The following is a 27,499-nucleotide window of genomic DNA, read 5'->3' as shown; positions in this document are numbered from 1 at the left end:
GGGCACAGAGTTGGCACTTACTGTTTGCAAAATGACAAAGGCAGAGTTCTGAGATTGTCTCCCAGGCTCAGGGAACACTGACGGGGGAGCCCTTCCTGAGAGGCAGGCCCAGGGCTCAGCGCTATACTGCCCTGACCCATGGACATCTCACCCATGGACAGCAGCCTGGTGAGGAAGGCATCGTTGTGGCCACTTTCAAACAGGGTGACCGAGGGTGGAGGGCACTTGCTCAAGGTCTCACAGCTCACAGCAAGCAGAGCAGGGATTTGAATCCTGAGCCATCTGACTTCAGAAATGCCATTAAAGTGAGTTCTCCTTTCCTTTGGGGCTGTCTTTTGTCCCTGAAGTTTTTTCCAACCATAGAGAGGGCAGACACAAAGTGTATGGCCCTGGGCATGTCCCCTGTTCTCTCTGGGCACTGAGACCTCAACCCCAGCTGCCATGCTGTGCCAATTTTGGAGTGTTTCTCCCCTCTCGTGGGTCTCAGTTTCCTTGCTTACAAAACAAGGGAATGCCCCTCCAGTGTCACACTTATATAAGACAGCTTAACTGCCTGATGGGACACGTTCAAATTCCAACTCCACCATCTTCTTGGGCCAATTCTCTCACCTCATCAGGCCTCTGTTTCCTCATCTGCAAAATGGGAACAGTGAGTTCACAGAGCTATGAGTTTCACATGAAGCACCTTGGCCAGGACTGGCCCCTGAAATTTCCCCTTGGTGGGCTGTTAGGGTAATTCTTTTCCTCTGCCCCCCAGGGTCTGCTACATGTACCCCACCAGCCAGCCCTGGAGAGGGTGGGATGGGAAGGTAGGGTAAGAGGGGAGACAAGCCTGGAGCCTGGGCCCTCCCACCCCTCTACCTCCCCTCCGCCCCAGGCCCCCCACCCAGCCACAAAGCCCGTGGCACTTCCTCTCCCCGCCTGGCAGGCCGCCTGGCCCAGCCCCTTCTCTAAGGAAGCGCATTTCCTGCCTCCCCGGGCCAGACTGGATGAGCCGGGAGCTCCCCACCGCTGACGGTCAGACCCCAGCCTCCATCTGCCTCCACGGGCCGGGACCGCCGCCGCTGCCACTGCCGTCCACAGAAGCCCAGCTGTCCCTCCCTGCTCATCCCTTGGCCAGTGACCCCCGGCCTGGCCCTGCGCCCCGGTGCCCACTTCTCCTGACCCCTCGGCCACCACCTCAGAAGGCTGGAGCAGGGACGCCATCGCTCCAGCTGCCTGCTCCCCTTGGGTCCCCGCGAGAGCCCAAGCCGGCCCCCGCGCCCGCCTGCCGCCCTCCCCCTGGACACCGGATAAGGCCCAGCGCGCAGACCCCTGGGTGGACAGCATGGACCGTGGCACGCTCCCCCAGGCCGTTGCCCTGCTGCTGGCCATCTGCAGCCTCAGCCCCACAAGTAAGTGTCCAGGGATCCAGGGATCCAGGGTGGGGAGACTCAGCCCCCTGGGCACAGATCAGGCCCCAAGTGTTTCCAGCCTCCTCTCTGTGTCCTGAGCTCATGCTCTGTGGAGCTGTCCTGGGAGGTTTGGACAGCCCAAGGCAGATGCCATAGGGTGACTAACCATCCTGGTTTGGTATGATGAACTTTCAGCCCTGAAAGTCTCAGGCAAACAGGGGTGAGTTATTTACCTAAACCCTGGCCTCTGGCTTCTGCCCTCCCAGCGATGTCTACTTTCTCCCCAGGAAGTCCAGGTCCCAGAGTGCTGTGCAGCCCCAGAGAGTTTCCTGCCCTCTCTGGGCCTTAACATTTCCCATCTGAGGAATGTGTGAGATGGGAGGGCACACTGACTCACTGGGTTCAAATCTCATGTCATTATTTCCTTGAGTGTGATCTTGTGGGATTGCCTTCGGGTCTCTGAGCCAAGTGGGGTTGGTAACAGAACTCCCTCTGGAGCTGCTGGGAAGGTCAGTGGTGAGGCAATGCTTGTAGAGAGCCCTCAGACAGGCTGGTTGTTTCTGTGTCCTTGTTTTGTGGTTAGCTTTAAATTCCTCCCCCCTTACTTTCCCCGGGGACTGTGAGCGACTCTCAGAACACTTTGAACACAGTGCTCTCTCTGCCTCTACCCAAATCTCTACTTCACAAGAAGCGTGCAAGATTGGGGCATAGCCCCAGATTAGGGGTTCTGGGGGGGTCCACAGCCTGGGGGCTTTTCCAGGCAATCATGGCCTCTGCCGCCTTCTGAAATGACCAGATGAGGGGCGGTGAGGAGCCGAGAACTCCCAGCCCTCATCCTACTCTCTGTGGACCTCGCTGTGCCCTGCCCCTCTCCCACCTAAAGCCACAGGACAGCCCTGTGGACACCCCTTCACCTCTGGTGCATCCAGGACCTCCCTAAAGGACCTGGGGTGAGGGTCAGAATGGAAACAGAGCAGCGGAGGCTACCCCCTCCCCACCCTACCCTACCCTGTAGCATTTTTAAGTCCTAATCGCTGATCTTGAAAGCTCTTACCACTGCCTCACAGATAGACAGGAAACTGAGTCTCAGACATTAAGTGACCCAGCAGGGATTTGCCCCAGGCCCAAGGCTCCCTTGAACACTTGCTCCTGACCATGGGTGATATAACCCTTCTTGTACAGCTCCCAATAACCCTGCAAGATGGCTGCTTTTGTGGCCCCATTTTACAGGAGAGGAGGTGGAGGTTGGGTCTGTCTAAGTTCACACAGCTCAGACAGCCCTGCCTGAGCTCCAGGACAGGCCTCTAGAACACCCTGCGTTTCTCCCACCATCCTCACATTCCTAGCTTGATAACACTCTCTTCCTCTAGGTCATCAGAGAAAAGATCCATGCCGATCTTTAGGGTCTGATTTTATAGGATCGAAGGCAGTGATGTGCTGGCAAATAATTAACAGCAGGGTGTTGGGGGGTAATATTTGTCGGTATCTGTGGTGTTAATGTTCCCACAGAGTTGATTTCAAGCTACTAACTCACCGGACTTGGGGTTGGGGCAGCTGCACAGTAATGTACCTTTATCTACTATTTCCGTCACGCAGATATGACAGACATAGGTAACCTCAAGCACACAGGAATAGTAAGAGACAGTAAAATAATTAGGAAGTGAAGAGTTTTGATATTTATTACCTTTTAAATATATACAATGTATTTAATTATAAGCTTATAAAATTTAATTTTTAATAATGGCTGTGTTTAATAGCCATTTGGAAAGACTTCTGATAATGTGTTTAGTCTGCTCCTGCGAGCAGGTCCTGACACCCCAGTGATCATAGGGCTCAAGGGCATTCCAAACCATCCAGCCCAACTCATTTACAGTCTGGGAAACTGAGGCCCATGGAGGGCTGATGGGGACCAGGGCCAGGGTGTGGAACCCAGGTCTCCACGCCAGGGGAGCGAGTGGGAGTAGGCATGACCCAGGCATCCTCCTTCAAGCTGAAGGGAGTCAAAATGGGACCAAAACAAGTCCCCAAAGGGGTCCAGCCTTCTGGGGACACAGCTTGGCAGAATCTCTCAAAACCATAACTTGTGTAACATCCTCACTTTCGGAAGTCAACCCCATGGAGTTACTTGTCCAACTCTGTAAAGATGTATGGTCTGTAGGTACCTGTAAAAAAAAAAGTCAAACAACTGGGAACCACTTAATGTCAGCCAGCCCTGGCCCCATGAAATGGATTACTACGCAGTGGAATATCACACTGCTGTGGACATGTGTCTGGGATACACTATCAGGTGCCCAAACAGCAACGACTCCATTTCTGTAAGAATGAAATAGTAATAATGCACTGCATGCACAAAGAAAATCTCAATGTCACTTTCTTTAGCACCGGGTTCCTCTAGACGATTTTCATGTTCTAAGACACTTTTTTTTGTCATATTGGAATTTTTAAGAACAAAAATGTAGAAATATTTTTTCTAGTTCATCTTTTTTTTTTAATTGAAGTATAGTCGGTTTACAATGTTGTCAATGTCAATTTCTGGTGTACAGCGTAATGTTAGTCATACATATACATACATATATTCATTTTCATAATCTTTTTCATTATAGGTTACTACAAGATATTGAATATAGTTCCCTGTACTGTACCAAAGAAATCTGTTGTTTATTTGAAGTTTTTAAAAAGCAGTTTAAACAAGGAGGGGCAGGGAATAGCTCAGTGGTAGAGCACATGCCTAGCATGCATGAGGTCAGGTCAATCCCCAGTGCCTCCATTAAAGTAAGTAAGTAAATAAACATAGTTACCTCCCCCCTAAAACAAAAAATAAAAAAAATTAAAATTAAAAAAGGTAATTTAACCATACATTCGCTTTAGCCCACTCCTCAAGTAAAATAGATGAAAGGAGAAAAAATGGCCCCACAGCTCCTTTATTAATATGGGAGTTGTCAACATGCTAGTGGATTGCTTACTACTTTTTGTCTAGCTTTTTAAGGTAATTTTAATGCAGGTGAATCAAATTTGGAAATCTTGGGTACCCGTCTTATGTCCCAGAAGTTTTCTGTTGTCATGTGGACTCTGTAACCATCCCATTGTGATTCTAGACTATTCTCTCCCATAAATGTGTCATTTCATCGATTGCCTAATGAATCCTTTATTGTTGAATATTTAGGTGGTTTCCCTTTTGGGGCCAGTTATAAATACTACTGCCATGCACGTTTTTGGTACATGTACCTTTTCCTGTATTTAGGAATATTTCACTTGGATAGAGTCCCAGAAGTGGAGGTTCGTGGCCCATGTTGGGTGGCTGGGATCAGAGCGTTTCCTAAGTGTGGATGAGCTATCCACACTGGAGGGTGGGGTAGAGCTATGTCTTGGAGCCCCTGTGCTGCTAGCCACCCATGTGAGGGTCCAGGACTCCCTGGAGAGGGGGCAGGACATAGACCACAAATATCCATCTCTTAGAGGCTGCATCTGGGGCAGCTTCCCATTTGCCAGGAAGAAAAGGAGGTTAAAGCAGGAGCTGTGTGAGCCAGGAGACAGTGAGTCCCTGGGGACAGTGGGGACATGCCCATTAAGTCTCTCACTTCAGCCAGAATGATGGTGATTCTAAGATCCAGAGGGAGAGAATGAATTGATCTCTCTCTTATGGTCACAGATGGGTCAGTGCTGGGCCCTCTGAGGACAGGCCTGGGCTATTTGCTTGAGGGCCTGAGGGGGGAATCTAGACAAGAGGGAGGAATCTAGGCAAGAGGGAGGTAGCCACCTCCTCTGTGTCCATGGTGCATCAGGCAGCCCTTTGCCTCTATACCCAGTTTACAGGTGAGAAACTGAGGCTCAGGACAAGTGTCAGGTCCAGGCTGTCTGCTCCTAAACCCAGCTTATTTTCCCTGCACCTTTGGTGGCTTGAGTGTGAGAGGCCTGGAGTGGTGACTGCCCTGGATCCAGGCCCTCCTCCTATTTCCAGTCCTGGGTTTGGCACATCAATCAGGCTGACAAGGATCCTCATCCAGGGCTGAGCTGACTTACCTGTGACAAGGATGACGCTGAAGAGACAAATGGGATGGCTGACACTGATTCAGCACTTACTGAATGCCAGACACTGCTCTAGACTTACGTGAACTATCAGACTTAACCTTCACAAAAGCCCAATGAAGCCAGCACTCCTGTCATCCCCATTTTACAGCTGAAGAGACTAGGGCACTGGCAGGTGAAGGGATTTGTCTGAGTAACACAGCCCAGAGATGAGCTGCTGGGGCTCGTGCCCTGGGCCTAACCACTACACCATACTGCCTCAGGGGAGATGATGAGGCTCTCATCTTGCACATTTGGTTCCTTTCCTGCACCAACACTCGCCCTCTCACCTAGAGCACAACTGGATAGGTTCTGATGAGAATATGTTCAAAACAGGGTTTTGAAGGATGAATAGAAGTTGACCGAGTGGTCAAATAAAGGCAGTCTGGGAGAGGGCATGACAAAGGCAAGGAACAAGATGTGTCTGAAGGAAAAGCTCACATCTCCTCACTGCTGGGCATAGATAACTATGACAGCGGTTGCCAGTTCATGAGCGGTCCTCGCGTACCAAGAGCCTGCCCAGCGCTGGGCATGTGTCAATTACCAATATCCTCACCAACTCATTGAGGAAGATATTTTGATGATCACCATCCCCACTTTAGAGATAACACCGAGGCATGGAAAGGAAGCTGGGAAGTGGCGGGATCAGGATCTGAACCTTCGGCATCTATCAGATCCCCGCACTTTTTAACTCTACCTCTAGGTTGTAAAGTGAGGTCTTAACCTGTAGGCATCAGGCAGCCCTGGACGGACCGAAGAAAGGTGTGCTGAGGCCCTGCGGATGGCCAGGCCCAGGGGCAGTGGTTGGGTGGGAAGCAGGGAATTGTGTGAGGATATGATTGGACCCTGAAAGGAGCAAAGGGTGGCAGGGTGGATGGGTGACTGAAGAAAAGACAGAAAAGACCCTTGTCAGAAAGGATCTGCCCTGGTTTTATGAGATAATCCATGTGTCCAGAACAGAGCAGCGGGGGCCACCCCCTCCCCACCCTACCCTACTCCGTAGCATTTTTAAGTCCTACTTACTGGGTACCAGACTCTTTACACAGCTACCTCACCTAGCAACACACAGCCTGCGAAGTGGGTGCTGGGTACTAGAGCTGGACTGTCTGGGTTCCAATACGAGCCCTGCCGCTTAACAGCTGGGGACCCTCAGGAGAATTCTTGCACCTCCCTATTCATCAGTTTCCCCGTGTGTCAAATGGTTATTCTAACAGCACTTGTAGGGCTGCTGTGAGCATCAAATGAATGAACTCATGTAAAGCCTCAAAACAGTCCTGAGTGCCTGGAGCATGATGGGAGCTGTTTTGCAAATGGGGAAACCGAGGCTCAGAGAAGTTAGGCTTTTGCTCAAGGTGACCAGCTTTTCATGAGGCAGAGCTGGGATTCGACTCAGACTGTCTGGCTCCAGAGCTGGCTTTGCTTGACCATTATCCTTGGCCTCCCGAGGTTCTGGGGGTGGCCATTTGGAAAGTCCTCGAGGTGGCTCTGTGCTCAGGGGTGGAGGAGGAGAGGAAGACAACAGAGGTGGAGAGGTGGCTCCCCAGTCGGTCAGTCTCTCACTCACCCTGTCGCCCAGGCCCCGACTCACCGGGTCACCCAGGCCCCCCGGCGGCGCCTCCTCTAACCCAGGTCCCAGGAGGCCCCGGCGTTTCCCTTGGTGCCAGGGGATTGTTTTCAGCTCTGTCTGGGCCCGCCTCCGGCTCCGGGAGACAGGCCCCGGGCGTCACACTCCCTCCTGTCTCCCCATTCTCGTCTGCGGGGTGGGGGCGGCCAGGATTCGAAAAGGCCCCAAAATAAATGGACCTCTTATCTGATCTCCCAGCCTGGCCCGTTATCTGATCATTACATAATGGCCAGGCCTGTGGCCTCTCCCACTGACGGCATGGAGGAGGTGGCCCCAGGCGGCCCCGGCAGTCGGGGAGGAACTGGGGTTCCTGGAAGTCTGGGGAGGGGGCAGGGAAAGTCCGAAGGGAAGGAGTAAGGCGCTGGGCTAATCTACAGGCCAGACCCCGGGTCAGGTGGTGCGGGGAGAGGTACGTTAGAGCCTATCCCGTCAGCATGTGCACTGTGACTCTGGTACACCTGCCTCTCCGGGCCTCGGTGTCCCCATCCATGTAGGAGGACTAGGTAACAGCCAAGAAGTCTGTGTTCACTGATAGGAAAGGGAGAGGGTGGGGAGCATCGAGGGGCTTGGTGGGTCCCAAGGGGGTGGGGCAGCAGGAGATGGTGCCAGCCCTTGAGCTTACTTGAGCCTAAGACACCAGTGACCTCCCTCCCAGAGGCCCCTCACCTGAGGGAGGCCGCCCTGTCCCACCACTCCACCAGCCCTCTTAGACTCTCGATTCTTCTTCAGTGGCTGAAGTCAATCAAATAATTGTGATACAAAGAATCGCCTGCCATATGCCCTGTCTCATGGGGTCCTCCCAGCAATCTCTATGGGTTGTGTGGGTTCTGTTCTTACTGTCCTTTTACCAGCGAGGAACCTGAAGCCCAAAGTGAAATAGTTCGCCAAATTCACGTACGCTAGTAAATGTTGTGCCTGAGATTCAAAACCAGGTCTGCCTGGCTCCAGGGACCTTGCTTGTAACCAAAATGCCATACCACCCAGACACTCCGGAGTCCCTGGCACACAGGACAGGGCCAGGGCAAGGATTTATAAGCCAAATGTCCTTGTCCCGAGCTTATCCTTCCTGAGATGTTGCTGGTAGACTACGTGGCTGTGGCTGTGGCTGGGGCGGCCATCTTACGTCCTTCTCTGACCTCTGGGGGTCCTGAGCCAACAAGGCAGTGGGAAGGTGGGGACGGAGGCTGGGTTGGGCCAAAGACAGCCCAACAGCCCTGGAGTCGGAAGAAGCCTCCCCCACCTCCCCTGAGCTGGCGTCGGCTGGACGTGCGGCCAGTCCCTCCGCGCCCATCTTTGATCTCCAAGAAAACAGGAAGTGAGCGCGACAAGATGGAGACACAAACTTCCAAACAGTCTCCCCTTCTCTGTCCTCCTTCCCTCCTCCAGAGCCCCCCCCCCCCCCCGCCCCTGCTCTGGCACATTCCTTAGGACGAGGTGTAGGGGCCTCATTTCCTCTTCCTCCACTGCTGGGTCGGGGTGAAATTCCATTCCCTTCCCTCAGGACCTGTTTCCAGGCAGCAGACTCTGCGGCCTCCTCTGGCAGCCGCCCTCTGAACTTGGGCTCACTCTGTCCCTCGGGGCCAGGAGACTCTCAACCCGCCTTGGCCCGTTCCTCCCAGCCTCCTTAAGGCACAAGAGGGGAAGTTTTGTCTCCCGATGGAGTGAACCAGCCTGGAGGCTTGGGTGCGTGCACAAGCAGGCCCTGCCTGGCAGTTGGGGTTGCCAGATGCAGCAAATGAAAATATAAGATGCCCAGTTAAATGTTAATTTCAGATAAACAAGGAAAAAAATTTTTAGTATAAGTATGTCCCATGAAATGTTTGGGATATACTTATACTTTTAAAAAGTTACTCATTTTTTATTTATTCAGATTTAGCTGGGTGTCCTGCGTTTTATCTGTCAGCCCTACACGTACTAGCACTGTGACCTCAGGCAAGAGACTTTTCCTTTCTGAGGCGCAGTTTCTTCATCTGTGGAATGGGTATAATGATACCCATATTGTAGGGTAGTTGCGAAGAGTCAATAAAGCCCTTAGCCAGTGCCAAGCACCCAGCAGGTATTTGGAAAGTGGGAGCAACTGTCACCACCTTATTCTTAACTGGCCCCCTCTCTGGCTATGTTTCCCCAACAGATCTTGCAGAAACAGTCCATTGCGACCTACAGCCTGTGGACTCTGAGGTGACATATATCACAAGCCAGGTTACTAATGGCTGTGTGGCTCAGGTCACCAATGCTGCCCTGGAAGTCCACATCCTCTTCTTGGAGTTCTCAAAGGTGAGCACCCCATGGCAGAGTTGGGCAGGGACCCAGAGGATGGCCCAGGGCTGATGGGATGAGAGGAGCCTTCATTGTGGCTGTCCCTGGAGCAGTGGGCTGAGTCCTCACTGGGGCCCCTGCCAGGAGGGTGACATGGGCATCTCACAGGGCCTATCAAGGGTGGCATTTCTGGGGCAATCTTCTGGATGCCCCTATAAGACCTAGGTGGGAAGAACTGGGTTTGGCCGACCACTGGAGTGCACCTCCTGCGATGGGGAGCTCCCTGCTTCTCAGCAGACATGGCGCTACTCCAGACAGCTTTGATTTTGAGAAAGTGCTTCCCTCAGTTCAGCCCAAATCATCCTCCCTGGAATGTCACTCATCAAATATCTGTGACCCAGCCAGGCACCTCCCCAGAGACTGGAAGACAGTGCTGTCGCCTCAGAGACTATTCTCCCCCCGAGAAGGTCCACCATAAGTTCGTCTAAGTCACTCTTGATAATAAGAACACATTTATTGAGCACTTAGTATGTGCTGGGTACTGCGCAAGGCCTACTAAGTGCCAGGAACTGAGTTAAGCACCTAACATGTATTAAGCCTCCCGAGGGCCCATCTGTCAGAGTCTGTTTCGCCACTTTTGGCAGGAGGGACTGGCGGCAGGCCTAGAGAGGTGAAGCGACGTGCCCAAGGGCAGACTAGATCCCTGAGACTCCAAGCTAGGCTGTCACCTGGCTCCCCAGTGGATCTCAGTGTTCAGGTGGCGTCTGGCCTGCCTGGGCTGGTGGCCACACCTGGCTGATGTGGCCTCAGATCCTGGTAGCCATTTAATGGTGTCAGCTCTGGATGAACTTGTGGTCCTTGAAACTGTTAGGTTGCCCTGCCTTTCTGCAGTGATAAGACGGTTCCCAGACCACCAATATCGGGGGGCCTGCTTCCCCCCACCCTGCCTGCCACAAGGACTGTGGGCCTTGATAATCCCCAAGCCACAGATAGCACCAAACACACGGTATGCAGTTTTCAGAACCATTGTAATTTTTTTTCAAGTTTGGTAATGATATGTAAAGTGAGATTGCACCCTGCAAGTTCATTTTGTTTATTCAGATGTTCGGGTCTCTGTGCCTCCTCTGGGTGACTGGGGTCCCCCCAGCCCCAATCACTCAATGGCAGGCTGGAGTCAGAGAAGGTTCCTGGCCAAGCACCCAGGTCTATGGGAGACAGATGGGTAGACAAACCGCCAGGACCCAAGTGATTGGTGCTTTCTTGGGGAGTGCAGGGCAAGGGTAGAGCAGCTGCTGTGTGATTAGGCAGGGGCTTCCAGAGGACATGATAACTCCAAGGACCACCTGGAGCTCATGGAGAGAAGGCCTTGGGGAAGAGCAGAGGAAAGCATGAATGCACAGGCAGAGAAGTGGGCCTTGGTTGGGGTCAGCGTGAGGTTTGCTGTGGCAGGAGCTTCTAGATCACCTCGGGGCAGGGCTGGGGACATGGACAGGGCCCTGTCACCATAGTAAGGGGTTTGGTCTTTATCATGTGGGCAGTGACAGTCAGTGAAGGGTTTTCAGGGGCACAGCAAGGTGCCACTGTAACCTAGCACTCATGATAGCAGAATCTCCCTGTTACCTTCTGCCTCTTCCAGAGAACTCAGTCCACAGTGTCCAGATTTTAACTTGAGGAGCCAGGCTGCTAGCTCCAGCCTGCCCTACATGTTTGTTTGGGGGGATGATGGAGAGATCTGGGGTTCAGGAGACGGGGGCTTCAGTCCTGGGTCGTATCATGCCTGGCATGCAGAAGGGGCTGCTTCTCCCCCCTCTCCAATAGACACACGTTTCTTGGGCTCAGGGACTTACAGAAGAATCACAGAGTATCAGAATCTGGCCCAGGGCGTGGAGTATACCAATACCAGCTTGTTGAATGCATGTATGAATGAATGAAGGCACTGCTAAGTGACTTTGAGGCCAAGGTTAAGAACATGGGCTCTGGAGCCAGACGTTCTTCAAACTAAACCTCCCTCTCCCCCCACCCCTTACAGCGGCATGACCTTGGGCCACCTCTCCAAGCCTTGGTTTTCCCATGGGAAACATGGAGATGATAATGGTGCCCACCTCACCGGGGGCTTGGGGATCCAGCTGGGTAGTGCAGGCGAAATATTGGGCACGGGCCTGCCCAGAGCCACTAGTCAACAAACAACAGCTGTGTCTGTTGTTGTTATTAGAACGTCTCCTCTGTGGGCTCCATGTCCCACCTGTCAATACCTTCATTTGGCCGGGCACGCTACAGTGTACAAAACATCTTCATGTCAGTCAACTAATTTGATCCCCAAAGGTTACGGCTACCAGGCGGCTGAAACGGGCTGTGAATGCATTTGCACGGGGGCCAACTGAGGTCTGGCCTGATGGAGCTGGGTGCTCCTGGCCTCCTTATCCCAAGGGTTGAGCCCGTGATCCCTCCCAGACCTTCCTGCTGTGACATGGAAAGACCTGTGGTTTCCCTGGGAGGCACCTCCCTCCCCAGGCAGCCCTCAAGAAGGGGGTGCACGGCCCAACAGTCCCCCTCCACCAGTCCTCACCAGGTGCCTGCTCTGCGCTCAGCCTGTGTTGGGCATTGTGTTGGTGCCGAAAGAAAGCCAACTTGGCTCAGCTCAGGTGCTGAGTGATGGACTTGGCAATGGTGGGGAGGGGGGACAGGAGCCTGTGGATGAGCATGGAATGTGGAGGGAAGGGGGCATTAGGAAATGACTCCCAGTGTCTAGCCAGACATAAAGCAGCGTCAAGGGTATTCCAGACAGAGGGCGCTGTGTGAGCAAAGGCCTAGAGGCAAGAAACACAAGCTGGCAGCAGCAGTTTGGGTGGCGGCTGTCTCAGCACGCAGCCCAATTCCTCCCAACCTACGGCTGCCTTCTTCAAACCTGGCACAGAGAAACGGCTTTTCCGTCCATCCCTGCGTGGCCTCTGAATCCTCAGATTTCCTGTGGGTGGGCGGCAGATGAGTTGTGGCTGCCAAGAGCCTCGGGGAAGAGAATTTCGGGGTGTGGGGGGGGTGGGGGAGGTTTGCAGACAGACGAGGGGCCCACTGGGCAGGGGCTCTATCTTGCTGGGTCCCCAAAGGGCAGGCCGGAGCCTGGATTCCGGGAGGGGGCCTGGGGTCACATCCTGACCCGTGGAGACAGGAAACCGGCCTGGTGTCTCAGCGATTCCCGTCAGGCTGACTACACTGATCTGCTGTCTTCCTAACAAACCCCAGGCAGCCAGGCCAGAGCTGGGGCAGCCGCTGATTCACCCCGCTTCTGGGCAACCTCAGGGAGCTGACGACGCCTCACCCACCCCCAAGCAGACGCAACTCACTGGGCTCTGGCGCTGCCTCCTTCCTGGCTGGAGGGGCAGGCAAGGTTTCTTAGGCAGAAGGAGAGCAGTAGGGGTGGAGGGGCGCCAAGGGCTCCTCCAGACCACCCTGGGAGGCTGTGAAAGGCTGTGGAAGGCAGTGCCACTGTCAGACCTGGGCAAGGGGACCCCTGTCTGGGCTCCACAATTTGTAGCCCCTCTCTGGCCTTCTTCCAGTTGCATCATCTCTCCCCCACCCGCCGCCCCTTGCTGGGTGGGGAATCTGCAGGGCAAAGCGACATACCCATCTGGAACCTGCACCCCTCCCCTAGTCCCTCCCTGGGTATCCACGAGTCCAGAATTCCTTGCCCAAATGCGGTGTGCCTCCTCCCAGGGTTGAAGGGGGCTCTTTCCTGTCCTTTCTTCTATAAGAGGCACTGCATGGCTGGTGTCAGCGTCTAGACCTGAAGGGTGGGCGAGGTGACTAAAGGTGGCCCCTGATGGTGCAGAGAGAAAGCAGACCTGGCACCTGCCCTTGATCCACTCCCTGAGAGGCAGAGGTGGGTGTCAGCAGCCCTGTACCTAGTGATGGACTCAGCAATGGGGGTAGGCCAGGCCAGGGGGCTGTAGGGGGTGAACATGGCAGAGCTTGGGCATCCAGGCTGGGTTGTCCACATGAAGAGAAGTGGGGTGGGATGGGGTCAGGGGCTGCCATTTGTGTTCTTGTCCCAGGCCATGCAGATATTAGGAGCAGGCTTGGTGGAGGAGCATGGATTAGGCGTCAGACAGACTGGACAGGGATTGTGTTTGCTTTCTCACTGCTGTATCCTCAGTGTCCAGTTCAGTCAGTCCAGGAATAAATACAGGATGGATGGATGGATGGATGAACAATGAAAGGAAGAAGAAATATACGTGCGTATGAGCACTTGCTGATTGGCCATCCCCAAGGGGTTAGTGGTGTCACTGGTTGTTTGGGGATGTTAGTCCCCCTTTGAGAACATAGAAGCCCCAGGCTGGACCTAGTCCTGGCCTCTCAAACAGACAAATGAACTAGGTGGGTGGGAAGGGCATGAGCTGACCAACGACCCTCGGCTAGGGAAAGTAGCATGTCTTTCCTAAGGGTTCTGGAAGCCCACTCTGTGGCCACCTGACTGGAGACCACGACTCCCAGATGGCAAACACTGGAATCCCCAGGAGGCAGGACGGACTCAGAGGCCACACATACGGGAACATCACTGGGCCCAACTCCTTCTTGCACAGATGGGGAGACTGAGGTCAAGACAGGGGCTGCCACAGGGAGGCATGGCTAACTGTTGCCCACCTCTGACGCCAACCTCCTCAGCCCCTAACCCATGGCACTCCTCTGGATGAGTGGACAGGGAGGGAATCTGAGGTAGTAAAGCCAATCTACTGCTATATATTTAGCTTGGCCCTGGACAACCCCCTTTGCAGGCAGAATCTCACTGAATCCTCATAAGTCTGTGAAGTGGGCCTATTGTTCAGCCCATTTTTCAGATCAGGAAGTCAAGGCCCAGAGAGGAAAGTGACTGTCTAGGGTCACAGTCATTTGACTGAGCCCATGTTTGAATTCAGGTCAGTCTGGCTTTGACCCCCATTGCCTGCTACCCTGACTGTATGTGCCATCTGAGTCTGCTGGGGTGGACAGAGGGGCGGCTGGCTCCAATCTGGCCGGCTCCAGTCTGGCCCTAGGAGGGTGGGGGCTGCAGGCAGCCCCGAGGCTCCACTCCTAGAAGAATTGCTGGAAGCAACTTTCTATAAGTGGCTACTAGCGCTCAGGGCCTCCTCACCGAAATCCCCTTCCCGCCACCGACTGCTGGGCCAACAATGGCATCTGTAGGACACAGGCACAAAAATAGAAACACGGTCTCCCGCCCACTGGCTCAGGGCGGGGGCTGGGGCAGGCCCGGGCTGGCCCAGGTTGCAGAGCTGGGGGTAAAGGGGCGGCTGGCCTGCAGTCCTCGGCTGGGCTCCCAGAACTCCCAGGATGCCATTGGGAAGACTGGAAGCCTGGGGTGGGGGGGGGCAAGGTAGGCCCCTGTCTTTGCCTTTGAGCTCCGGGCTGGGAGGGAAGAGGGAAGTCTGTGCATGTGAGTGACAGCGTCGATGAGTCAGGGCCATGGGATGGAAATTTTTGCTGTGGAAACCCTGACTGGGCTGTGCTGGTAACCAGCTGGCTTTCAGCTTGGCCTGGGAGCCCAGGGACCCCAGAGAGCCCAGCTTTCCGGCCGCCCTGAGTTTCCACTCTGCTCATTTGCTGTGCAGCCCTGGCCCCTGCCTGCCCCTCTTTGGGCCTCACTCCCCACCCCCTTCCCAGCCCCCAACCCTACAGGAAAGGACTTGGTGACAACTGAGGGGTGGGATTGGTATGTGTGCCCTGGGAGCACAGCTGAGCGTCATGACAAACGTCACCGAGTTCCAGTCATCTAATCCCCTTGCCCTCAGCACGACCCGACCCTGACCACTACTTCTCTTTTTTAACTTCCTTTTCCAGAGCCCACCTGGTATTGGTTCTCAACCCTGTCCTATCCCCATTTCACAGATGGGGAAACTGAGGCACAGAGAAAAAGGGACACGGCAGAGCAGCAGCAGAAATGGGGTTCACTGGGCTCTTTCCTCCCAGCTCAGGGGCTGTCACCTGTGGGCATCCACCGAAGGGCAGAGTGGATCTGTCTCCTTGTCTCCTGCAGCCCATGGCGTCTCACTTCTCTGGGGAGGACAGACAGACGGGGCTAGACAGTGATGAACTGTGGAGCAGTCTAGGGAGCGGCGGAGTTGAGAGGGAGGACAGAGTCCAGGCGAGCTGCCCAGGGATTGAGGCACCCACTCTGGCACCAGGCTGATGTGCACTGGGCGCCTGACTTCACCACTCACCAGCAGTCCCCTTGGCAGGTGCCCTCCCTGGGCCCCAACCACTGCTTCTGTGAATTGAGAGATCACCTGACTCTGCTTCCACGAGAGTACGTTCAACACACACAGCACAGGGCGGACACAGAGTAGGCTGAACCATGTGAAATTACTGATATTCGATTGTTGTTTTTTTTTAACAGCTTTCTTGTGGAAAGCATTTGTGCATTTAAAGTGCACAGAGCAGAGGTTCTTCTTTCAGTAGGAGCCTTACCTTGTGGATTGCTATGTTCTTTTTTTGAGTGGGTTTTATCATACACAGAGTTGTGCAATCATCTTTGATTGTTCAAGCTAATAATGTATAGACAATCAAGGTAAGGAAGCTGGGGTGGGTCCATTCCTGAAGGTTCAGACAGGTCAGTTGTTCCTGGGCCTCTCCTGACATCACTTAGGTGGGTCTCCCTTCACTCCAATTAATTTCAAGTAACGATCACAATCCTGAAACAAAATGTCAGTTGTGACATTTAGACTGGCATTTTATATTTTACCAAAATATAATATCAAATCCAGTATTTCTTTTTTCTTTTTTTCAGTGTTTAATTCTTAAAGTGTTTTGAATGCATATTTAAAAAAATGGATGAAACAAGATATTTTGAAAACCAAAAGTTATAAACCCATTAGAAAATGTGAATCAAAAATGTGAACTTATACAAACAAATTTGAGACGTATCTTATCATTCTACTATAAATTAGCACAGAAATAATTATTCAAAAATAGGCAATTTAAACAGCTCACTAAAATGAAAAAATTTATTTCTGAAACATTGAAAATGAAATAATATTATCTGTACTTTTTTGCTTCAAAGAGCAAACTTAGAAAGAGTGATTACGGTATCATTATTGAGTAATGGAAATATTTCTGGGCAGATTTTTCCAGCAGCTGAAACGCTCTCTCTGGCTCTGTGACATCAGTTGAGGAAATGACCAGGAGATAATTAGAGGTTAAATCTAAAAACTTTCCACTGATGGCTTCATCTTGAAATATCACTCTCCTTTTTGATAAGCTTGAGGAGATTTGGGGAGAGGGGTCAGTTCTTTGTCTCTTTGTAGAGACTGCTAGCTTTTCAGAGAAGCTGGAGTTTGTGTTTCAGTAAAGTGTTTTCATTTGTCTTTGTCCTCGTGAATCCGTGGTGGGGCTTCTGAGGCACATACCTGTCAGTTTCAGCAGTCACCTGTTCCCACTCCACTGGTTCAGAAAGTCTGAACAGAGCAGAGGTTCTTCTTTCAATAGGAGCCTTGCCTTGTGGATTGCTATGTTCTTTTTCCTCCTGGGAATTAGGCGGTATCGGAACATGTGATGGGGCATTATAGTGGCTGAGAGTAGAAGCCTGCCCAGGTTCACATCTTAAGTCCATACTAACTTGCTGTGTGATCATGGACAAATGACTTCAACTCTCTGTGCCCTGTTTCCTCATCTGTAAGTGAGAATAACAGTGGTACCTATCTCTTAGAGTTGTTGTGAGGATTAAATGAGTCAATGTGCAGAGTACTTAGAACAGTCCAAGCACTTAGTAAGCACCATCAAAGTGTTAAGTATTAGTATTGTTGTTGTTGCTGTTTTGTTGTTGTTGTTATGAAAATATTTTAAACGCATACACCATGATCTATTAAAAACTTTAATGCAGTCAGTACCTCTCAAGACATAAATGATTTCAACTTCACATTCTTATAAAATATCAAAATAATGGTATTATATCAACCAAATATGAGTATTTAGTACTTTAAAGTAGTAAGGTAAGCAGGAATAGTGCACACTGGGCAGACTGATATCTTGGCAATATTGCACAGGGACAGAGAAAGGGCACAGGGCACTCTAAGTCACACAGGCGTTTGCAGGCCTGGTACCCAGCAGGTGCTCAATAGAAATAATGAATCTTGACTGACTTTTGGATGAAGTTCTGGCTCACTGCATTTAAAAATCTCCTTGAACTTTCGGGGCCTCATCTCTTTCATTCGTTCAGCAAATATTTTCTGAGTGCCTCCTGAGGGCCAGGCATTGTGCTGGGCTTTGGGAGACAGGGCTGGACAAGCTGGGCGGGGAGAATGGAAGCTGACAGTAAATGAATCGTCACTACTGACCGAGGTGGCCCCCAGATGTGCAGTCTGACTGGTCTGTGTATGTGTCTCTCCCCTGCTCCCATCCCAGGAGGTGTCAACACTGGACCTGACTCTCCAGACGTCCAGGCAAAATGGCACCCGGCCCCGAGAGGTGCTCCTGATTCTCAGCGTCAGTAAGAACGTCTTCCTGAAGTTTCAGGCTCCAGGAGTCCCAGTCCGACTGGCCTACGTGAGTGTGCTACCTCCAACCCCAGCGTCAGGCACTGGCTGTGGGAGGCCCCTGCCCTCCCCTCCACCTCTGTGGGCCAGGGTCGCCTGCTCCTCTTTTTCCTTCTGACATTATTCACCAGGGCTCTGCCTGGTGAATCCCATGGGGCCCTGACAGAAAGAACCCAAAGGGCAAAAGGGCCTGTGGTAAAGAGCTCAAACCCAGAGGTGGGAATCAGATTGATGTGCAACCCTGATCAACTCCAATCCTCTCTCATAGCCTCAGTTTTCCCATCTGTCCAGTGGGAGAATTGGACTCAATGATATCCCATAAAATAACCTTGTCACTGTCTTTGAAAAAGTTATAAGACATAAATTTGAAAATATTTAAGCACGGAGGGAAAAGGCCAGGAAGACAGCTAACAATGTGTTAACAGTAGTTAGGGATGGACAGTGAGATTAGAAGCAACATCTCTTTTGTTCTTTACATTTTGTTGAATTTGCAGGATTTGCTATAATTAACATGGCCTAAATTGGAGAAAAAGTATTTTTAAAAAACTCGAGTTTTAAGTGTCAGACACATCCACCAAAAGAGGAGGTTATCTGTGGTTGGAACCCACAGCGAGGGTGCTCAGGGCTGGAGGAGGTGGGGTGGAAGGGTGTTCAGCCTCCTCCACACGGAAGGCCCTGGGAAGTGGCCCCCAGATGTGAGCAGCTGTTGTTTACAGCCAGAGAAGGCAGAGGGGAGAGAGCCAGAACATGGGGGAGAGCAAAGATAACAAGTTGGAGAGACACAGAAAGAAAACTGGAAACGGAAAGGGGGGGCGGCTATTGTGGGAGGAACAGACGCTCAGAGAGACCATAGAGTTAGGGGAGCGGGAGAGGAGCTGGGGACCCGAAGACAGGCGGAGATCCAGGGCTGCCTGGGAGCCGGGCCCAGACACACAGGGAAGGGGGGTGGCGGGGGAGGACTGGCGGCAGGAACAGCGCAAAGGCCCCCGGAGCTGGCCAGCATGAAAGCCCCCGGGAGGGGAGGAGCAGGCGGAAGTCAAGCAGGAGGGCAGAGGTGGATTGACCCCGTGCGGCACATCCCTCTGCTTCCAGAGGGGGAAATCGAGGCCCCCTGGAGGGTGAGGCCGGCAGTGGCTCCTCCTCCCTCTCAACTCTCCCTCACCCCGTTTCCCTTCCCCATTCGCGGACCCTCCGCGGTCCCGGCCCAGGATCTAGGCCTAGAGGGGCTCTGAGTGAAGCGAGGAACATGAAAAGCGGCTGCCCGCGGGCGGAAGGTTGCAGCAGCCAGCCGCCAGCTCCGGCCTCGGCCACGCCTTCCTCCCGGGGCTAAGAATACACGGGATGGGATCCGCGCGCGCGGCCTCGGCCCGCTGCTTCCGGAGCCGCCAGAGCCGGGACGCCGCTGGAGGGGACAAAGAGGACGAGAAGGGCCAGGGCGCCAGGGCCACAGCCGCATTGCGGACGCCTTGCCCTTTAATCCCTATTACGTCCCCATTTTACAGAGCTGACCCTGAGGGTCAGATGACTAAAGGTCCCCCCTACCCCAACTCTCCATCTCTAAACCACCACCCCAGCCCTTCCATGGGGGTGGGGGCTGGGTTCCCCACCCGGAAGCTCATCACTTTACCTCCTTGTTAAAGTCCTTCTCCATTCTAGGTGGACCATTCTATGGTGTCTTGCCTATTGCCACTGTCAGGCAGTCCCCCTTAGTCTCTAGCCTGAAGTCCTTAGCTGCTGCTGCTTCAGCACAATGCCTCAGGTTTTGGAGATGGACCAAAAAAGAACTCTGAGTGCATGGCCCCAACAGCTTCCTCTGAATCCTTTGGCTTCAACAAAGCACCTGCAGCAGGAAGTCATTTCTGTTTACTTCCCCAGCCCACCAGGGTCTCTCCTGAGGCACGGGCATTGGAGGCAGTGAGGTGCTGGAGCCACTCAGATTCTCATCCCTGTCCACCCAGGGGATCTGTCTTGCTCCTTTGTTTCTAATTAAATAATATCATCTATCTTCTATTGTTCCAAATGGTTTAATGCATGGCTAGATTCTGGATGGTAAAATCTCCCAGGGCAGGGATCATCCCTGTTTGTCTTTCATTCATTCATTCTTACATTTCTTCTCTCCTCCCTTCTCCCTTCCCATGTGTAGGGAGCACCTGACTTGTGCCAGGTGTCAGGGTGAAGCTGCCATGTCAGAATCTCCAGTGCTGGGCCCAGGGCGCGGCACAAAGTTAGACAAACATTTCTCAGTGCCTACTATGTGTGAAGCACCATGCAGGGATGGGCAAGGCAGGTGGTGTCCTTCAAAGACCCTTAGAGTGTGGGAGAAACAGACAGTAGCCACATGATGTCATAAGTGTGGGTTGAATGAGGATGACTATGGAGGGGTGGGAGGGTGATGTTTAGACAGGTGGATGAACATGGATGTGTGTCCATCCAGCCTCTCAGCTGTGGAAAGGAGATGGGGCAGATCTGGCTCTGGGGAGGGTAGGGGGCTAGTTAGGGGGCTCTGGGCTCACTTCAGATCCTGCAGCCTCAGCATTCTCAGCCCTGGCCTCCTCTGCTCAGCCAATCAGCTGCCTCCCCAAATTACCTCCCAACCTCCTGCTTGGGACAGAGGGGACTCAGGCCCAGGAACAGTCCCCTGAGCCTCCATGTGTCTCCCCAGAACCCCAACCTGGTCTTCTTTCAAGAGCCTCCAGGAGTCAACACCACACAGCTGCCACCCTTCACTACCAAGAGCCAGCTCCTCAAATGGGCAGATACAGAGGGCCCCATTGCCTCTGCTGCTGAGCTGAACGAACCCAAAAGCATCCTCCTCCGTCTGGACCAAGGTCAGCTTCCCCAGTAGCCTTTCTGGGCTCAGGACTCAGCTCTGGAGGCATTTGAATTCCTCTGGCCCATTCCTCAGATGTGGACACTAAGGCACCAAGAGGGAATGTGATTTGTCCCAGGTCACACATAGCAAGTCAGTGCTCTGTTGGGACTTCTTCACCAAATTACCCCTTCACCAAATATTGACTTGAACTTTGTGAACTTGCTGCTGTTTGTCAGTTTTTTGACCTGCGTGAACAACACTTTCATCTTATTTATTGTGCGCCTACTATGTGCCAAGCCCTATGCTAGGCATTTGGGGACCCTGTGGGGCCAGACCCAGGCCCTGTCCTCCTGGAGCTGACACTGTGGTGGGGCGATGACAATAAACATGTATGAATAAATTCTATAATTGCAGATATGGTAAATGCTATAAGAAAGATGAAAGAAGGGGTAATGTGCTGGTGGTTGCAGGGCCGCATCCCTAGCATATGCCATGGGTTCATACCTTAAATTAACCCTGTGTTGACAGATGAGGAAACAGAGGCCAGGGACTTGCCCTGGGGTCACTCTGTAGCTAGTGGTGGAGGGGAGATTTGAACCCAGGCCCTCCCATGCCCCCCACTCTTTGCTGCTCCATCCTGGCCACCCCACCGTTACTGTGGGTGAGGGTAGACCTCTGTATTAGATGCCAGAGGAGGAGACTGAGACGCGCTTGTCTTCGCAGCACTGAGGGAACCGTCCTCCTGCAGTCTGGAAGCCCACAAGGACATGGGCCACACGCTGGAATGGAGCCCACACACCCAGGCCTCCGTGCGGGGCTGCCGCTTGGAAGGTGTGGCTGGCCACAAGGAAGCGTACATCCTGAGGGTCCTGCCTGGTCCGGAGTCCTGGTAAGAGTGCCCGCCCCCGCACCGGCCCGTCCCCTATAAAGCCCTGCCCTGTCCAAGCCTCAGCCCCGCCCCTGGCCAGGTCAGAGTATGGTCACCCCCACCTATCTCTGAGCCCCGCTCCGATTGGCCCAAGCCCCGCCCATTTTCTTGACCGTCCCACAGACCCACAGCGGAGCACGTTGAGTGCAGCCGCTGCCCACTCGACCCCAGCCCAGCCTTTCTAGGTCCCGGCCCCGCAAGTCCCCATCAAGCCCTGCCCTCCTACCGGTGCTGATGCAGAGGTCTGTCTCCCCGCAGGCCCCGGACAGTGACCGTGAAGGTGGAGCTGAGCTGCGCTTCAGGGGATCCCGAAGCTGTGCTCATCCTGCAGGGTCCACCCTACGTGTCCTGGCTCATCGACGCCAATCATACCATGCAGATCTGGGTGAGTCTTGCTCTGAGACCCAGACAGCCTCATTCAGGTCTCACTAAGGCTCCCCAAAGGAAAAACCCAAACTGCACCAGCACCCTGCCCTGAGCCTTTACATATGGTGATCCTTATGCCCCTACCCTCTTCCTCCGTGCACTACCTATTTCCTTGAGACCTTCACCTAGATGGCATCTCCTCCGGGAAGCCTTCCATGGTCCCTTAGGGAGGCTCCTAACCCAGCCCAGAGGGTCAGGGAAGATCCCTGGAGAGGGGAACCCCAAGCTGAGTTCAGAAACAAACAAGAGCCAGTAGATGGGGGTGGAGGGGGGCTGGCCCAGGCAGGGGAAACAGCAGGAACAAAGGAGAGAACAGGACTGAGACCTGGCAGAACCCTGGCTGGCCTGCAGGACCCCGGCTGGCCTGCAGGACCCCTGGCCAGGCTGTGCACCCTCTGACTATGTCTATGGCTCCCTACTCTGCCTCTCTCCCCATCACTAGACCACTGGTAAATACTCCTTCAAGATCTTTCCAGAGGGGAACATAAGTGGCTACGACCTCCCAGATACAACCCAAGGCCTGCTGGAGGAGGCCCAGAGGCTCAACGCCAGTGTAGTAGCATCTTTTGTGGAGCTCCCTCTGGCCAGTTTCGTCTCTCTGCGGGCCCGCAGCTGCGGTGAGCACCCAGCTCCCTTTCCTTGACCTCCTCCCTTCCCTTGCCCTCTCCCTGGAGGGGTTGCCATCCAGAGCTGCTTGTGAACTCGGCAAGTTGCATCAGCTGGTGGGAGCCCCTTCTCCTCATATGCAACTTAGGGACCCTGAGGGCACCTAGTTGTAGAAGTGCTTAGCGCCTAGAGCAGAGGAAGCCCTCAGTGACTGTCGGCTGCCTCTGCTACCCTGCAGGCAGTGAGCTTCGGCCCTCACCCACACCGGTCCAGACCATCCCTCCCAGGGAGGGTTGCAACCAGGAGCTGCTCCTGTCCCTGATACAGCCCAAGTGCTCTGATGACGTCATGACTCTGGTACTCAAGAAAGATCTCATCTCGGTAAGGGAACCCGCGCCTCTGGCCCAACTGACAGGAGCAGCTGGTCCCTCCTCTAGCCTAAGAATCTTGGGGTCCTAATCTAGGCAGGGGCACAAATCACATCCCTCTGCAAGCCTTGGTTTTCCCACTTGTAAAATGGGGTTGCTAATGGTCTCTACCATGGGGTGAGAATTACATGAGGTCTGACAACCCAGCCAGATGCGGTGCAGTAAGTGCTCCAATAAATAGGTACTTGATAATCACCATGATTAATTCTAAATGCAGGCTGAGCTGAGTTGTTGCTCAGAATATCTACGCAATTATGATCTCTGCCTGATTGAAGAAGAAAGATATTTATTATTAAAATAACAGCAGGCTTTTTTCAAATGTGGAAAAATTAGAAAAGAAGAAAATCTCAATGTCCCCACTCAAAGACAATGGCTACCAATAATTTGGTGTATTTCTGGAATGTTTTCTCTGTGTATTTCTTATACAGTGTACTCGTATCGGATGCAATTGTCCGTTTCCCGCTCTATTCACTTAATGTATTCTTAGAACTTTGACATAGGTACTTAATAATATCACTTTAATAAGTACATTCTATCCTATCATACTGACATGGCATAATTAACTCTTCTGCCCTCGCTAGACATTTGGGTTGTTCCTAATTCTGTAATATTATAAATATGCAGAAAGTGTCTTTGTTCATGAAATTTTTCTTTAAGTAAGATTATTTTCTTAGGATAGATTTCCACATTAGTGAGATTGCTGGGTCAAAATGAGTGAACATTCTGGAAGTTTTGATACATGTTGCCAACCCACTTTCCAAAAGATGACTCCAATTTTCACTGATGGTTAATGAGAACACTTTGACTCTCTCTCTCTCTCCAAATTATTATATTTTGTCTAAAAAAACTTTTTGCTGATGTGGGAGGTGGAACATGGTGTTCCATTCTCGTTTGAATTTCCACTTCTTTGGTTAGTAGTAAGTATGGGCATGGCTCTGTGTGACTGATAATAATAACTAGTGTCTGTAACATTGTGGCTGGGTATTTTTCTTGATAATTTTTATAAGCTTTTTATGTGAAGGAAAACATTTTTGGCCCTTTGTCCACCATTCTTATTGAAATAATCTCTCCCAATTTGTCCTGGTTCTTTAAACTTCGGCTACAGGGTGTTTTCATTTTTTGGAGCTCTTAGAACATTGGGCCATCCTAGGTGGCCATCTTCCCCTTTGCGATTTCTTCTAGTCTTTCTGAGGCAGGAAATCTCTCTGCCAGAGCCTTGACAAGTCATACGTGTTCTCAGGGATTTTCAGAATGACACTGAACTCTGCATCCACATGGAAGGGTTTTGGGGTGTGGGGTACTGGAGCCTTTGTGAAGCTCCACCTGTCTGCGGCCCATCTCTCCCCCACCCCCTGCCCCTGCCTGGCTCAGCAAATTTCAGGGAGATGGGGGAGGTGGTGCAGGGACCAGCAATGGCTGGCATGGCTGCTGTCCGGGCCCAAGGGGTCTGGATGCATACATTGTAACCCATCGATCTTTGGAACATTACACTCCAGTTAAAAACAATGTTCTAGAGCTACAAATATATACACAGAAAGATGTCTATGATTTATTGTTCAGTGAGAAAATGAAGCTACAGCATGAAGGACAGCGTGATGCCACTTGTTAAAAACGAGGGAAAAAAACAAACAAAACCACACAATTTCTCTGAGTACCTATGTCTGTAGAGAAGAAAACACTCACGATGTCACAGATTTTATTGCTAAGTACAAAAGTGAACAGTAGTAAGTCTTGAATGGTGCAGGATGTTGAGAACTAACAAAAACGGGGAATGGCGCAAAGGCGTGGCTATGCGTTGAGACCCCGGGATATGGTAGGTCCTTGGTGCTGGGGGTGAGGGACAGGCCCCAGGGAGCCCTGTGCCTCCTGACGGTGCCCCCCCCAACCCTGGCCCAGACTCTGAGGTGCACTATCATGAACCTGACCTTCTGGGACTCCAGCTGCAAGGCTGAGGACAGAGATGACCAGCTTGTCTTGCGCAGCACCTACTCCAAATGTGGCATGAAAGTAACAGAAAATGTGGTCAGTAACGAGGTAAGTGCTGGGCTGGGAAATGTTTCAGGGTGCCCCCTCCAGATGCCTCCTTGGTCTTCCAGGCTGAGGGGCACTTGGGAGAGTGGGTGTGGTGCTCAGTAGGAAAACAAGCTTAACCATGGGTTGGCTCAGTCTCCCTATCCAAAATTGGGAGCGTTGGGTGAGATACCCTCTGGGATCCTTTCTGGCTCTCATTAGCTCCTTGGCTCTGTTCCTGCAGGTGGTCGTCAACTTCCTGTCAAGCTCATCACCGCAGCGGGTGAGATGGATGGTCACCCATCTGGTCCAGGGTCCTGGGGCCCTTACTGGCCTGGGAGGGAGCAGGCCTCAGGGAACTCAGGCCCTGATCCTGGCAAACCCATGTGTCTCCAGTGTGCCTCCATCTCCCTTTCTGTGCAATGGGAGCAGTACCGTTTAGGGTTACGTTCTCAGCCTCTCCAGTCAGAGGGTTCAAGCACATACCAGCTGTGTGGCTTTGGGCAAGTCATATAAGCTTCCTGGGCTCCAAGATCCTGTCTGTTAATAGCAGCAATAAGAAAGTTTCCCCCCTATGGTGTGCTTATGAGCAGAAACTGAGATGAGGCCTGGAAAGCACTTCACACAGGCCTGGTGCAGAGCAAGTGCTTGATAAATATCAGTTTTCTGGGTTCTTTTTAAGGTGAGAATGAGGGTCAGGCAACAACTCTGGACAATGACTCCTGTTCCCACCCCTTACTTTCCTGGCTGTGTGCTCCTCAGACTGACCAACCCTCCCTCCCATCTCCTACAGAAAAAGGTGCAATGCATCAACATGGACAGCCTCTCCCTCCAGCTGGGCCTCTACCTCAGCCCGCACTTCCTCCAGACCTCCAACTCTATCGAGCTGGGGCAGCAGGGCTTTGTGCAGGTATGGACTTGACCTCTCAGGCCTGCGAGCTCCTGGGATTTATCAGACCCTTTCTTTCTACCACTGGCAGAGAGATGATGAGCATTTAACTTCCCAGAGGAAGGAGGGAACCAGCATGGTGCATGGTGGGTGGGGAGAGAGAGCAAAGGCAGAGCTCAGACACTGGTGGGAATATCACCTCTTCCTCCTCAATTGCCCCAAGCAGACAGGATGACTGTCCTTGCACTGTCAAGGTTCTGGGGCAGGAACTTGAGAATGAATCTAGCTTATTTCATGAGAACAGGGAGGGTGGAGGGTTAAGAGTAACTGACCATATCTCATCCCCCTTAACTACCCATACAGGTGAGCGTGTCCCCATCAATCCCTGAGCTCACGATCCAGCTGGACAGCTGCCAACTGAATTTGGGGCCTGACATGGAAATCGTGGAACTCATCCAGAGCCAGGCAGCCAAGAGCAGCTGTGTGAGCCTGATGTCCCCAAGCCCTGGTGGTGACATGCGCTTCAGCTTCCTCCTCCGTGGCCACATGGTGCCCATGCCCACGACTGGCATCCTTAGCTGCACTGTAGCCCTACGTCCCAGGACTTGGTCCCTGGTGAGTGGGAACTGGGCCAGGCCCAGTTTCAAGGGTGGCTTCGGGTCTGGAGTTTCCAGGAAGGGATGAGATAGCCCAGGAGGATGTGGGACCCGTGGGCCAGGGACATAGCTGCAGGCAGGTATGTGGCTTCTGGGTACCAGGGGCACTCTTCCTGCTACCCTACAGTCTTCTCATGGCTGTGCTATATCTTGGACATTGGTAGGATATGCAGCTGCAGCAATTATCTCTCCATCCACCATCACACCCAGGCATCTATCCATCTTTCCAATATCCCAGCCAGTCATCCATTTATCGATTGATACTTCTCACCATCCCATCCAGTCATCCAGTCCTTCCACCAGCCCTGTCACCCAGCCAGCCAGGCAGCGAGCCTTCTACCATTCCACCCAGTCATCCATCAATCCATCCACCCAGGAATCCACCCACCCGTCTATCCATGTAGTATGATCACCAATGTATCTCAATAAACAGGAGCCTTCAAGGAAGAGGGTTAGTACAAAGGACACAAAATTCTGATTTTTCTGCATTTACTGGTCACAACGCCTCACCATCTGGTGGATACCTGTTCTCAGACCCTCAGCCCTGGACACACTCACAGTCATCCCCAGGCCCTTGCACACAGAAGGGTCCCCAGGATTCAAAGCCTCTCTAGTTGTATGAAGCTGGAGAAGCCTCTGGGGCTGCTCCTGAGTGGGCCTCTCCCCCAGCCACAGTGAGCCTGGGCCTCTGGGCCAACCTGGCTCCTCTCACCCAGGCATTCACAAAGGTGATGGATGCAGTGCCCCCACAATCCTCATGGGAGTTGGGGGCCTCCCAGGAACTCACAGGAAACATTTCAGTAGCAGCCAAGGATTGTCCGGCCAACATCTTCCCATAGCATAGATCTCCCAGCACTTGCCCAAAGGCTCTCAGCCAGAAGGTGGT

The 27,499-nt window shown here is 52.7% G+C and overlaps 1 protein-coding gene and 1 long non-coding RNA gene across 3 annotated transcripts in view; one reads left to right on the top strand and one right to left on the bottom strand.

Annotated features, from left to right (window-relative positions):
* The first annotated feature begins 984 nt into the window (after nucleotides 1-984).
* ENG (endoglin) overlaps nucleotides 985-27,499 on the top strand; it is a 28,786-nt gene continuing 2,271 nt past the window's right edge. The window contains exons 1-13 of one of the 2 annotated variants that reach the window (XM_032478505.1): nucleotides 985-1,394; nucleotides 9,215-9,357; nucleotides 9,745-9,813; nucleotides 17,728-17,868; nucleotides 20,521-20,686; nucleotides 21,394-21,559; nucleotides 21,857-21,983; nucleotides 22,467-22,641; nucleotides 22,869-23,011; nucleotides 24,955-25,092; nucleotides 25,313-25,351; nucleotides 25,862-25,978; nucleotides 26,321-26,572. In XM_032478505.1, the coding sequence (XP_032334396.1) occupies nucleotides 1,328-1,394; nucleotides 9,215-9,357; nucleotides 9,745-9,813; nucleotides 17,728-17,868; nucleotides 20,521-20,686; nucleotides 21,394-21,559; nucleotides 21,857-21,983; nucleotides 22,467-22,641; nucleotides 22,869-23,011; nucleotides 24,955-25,092; nucleotides 25,313-25,351; nucleotides 25,862-25,978; nucleotides 26,321-26,572 (1,743 nt within the window). In that variant the 5' untranslated portion in view covers nucleotides 985-1,327. The remainder of the gene's footprint in view (nucleotides 1,395-9,214; nucleotides 9,358-9,744; nucleotides 9,814-17,727; nucleotides 17,869-20,520; nucleotides 20,687-21,393; nucleotides 21,560-21,856; nucleotides 21,984-22,466; nucleotides 22,642-22,868; nucleotides 23,012-24,954; nucleotides 25,093-25,312; nucleotides 25,352-25,861; nucleotides 25,979-26,320; nucleotides 26,573-27,499) is intronic. The other variant, XM_014556860.2, reaches the window with a different exon arrangement.
* Nucleotides 5,271-25,980, bottom strand: LOC116663269. Its single transcript, XR_004319499.1, has 3 exons — nucleotides 25,841-25,980; nucleotides 12,646-12,650; nucleotides 5,271-5,281 (listed from the first exon to the last, which is right to left on the bottom strand). It is a non-coding gene; the product is annotated as an uncharacterized LOC116663269 (long non-coding RNA).

Source organism: Camelus ferus, chromosome 4, assembly GCF_009834535.1.
Source record: "Camelus ferus isolate YT-003-E chromosome 4, BCGSAC_Cfer_1.0, whole genome shotgun sequence".
NCBI classification, from domain to species: Eukaryota; Metazoa; Chordata; class Mammalia; order Artiodactyla; family Camelidae; genus Camelus; species Camelus ferus.
The sequence above is the reverse complement of the archived record's forward strand: the minus strand, read 5'-3'. Positions and strand labels throughout refer to the sequence as shown.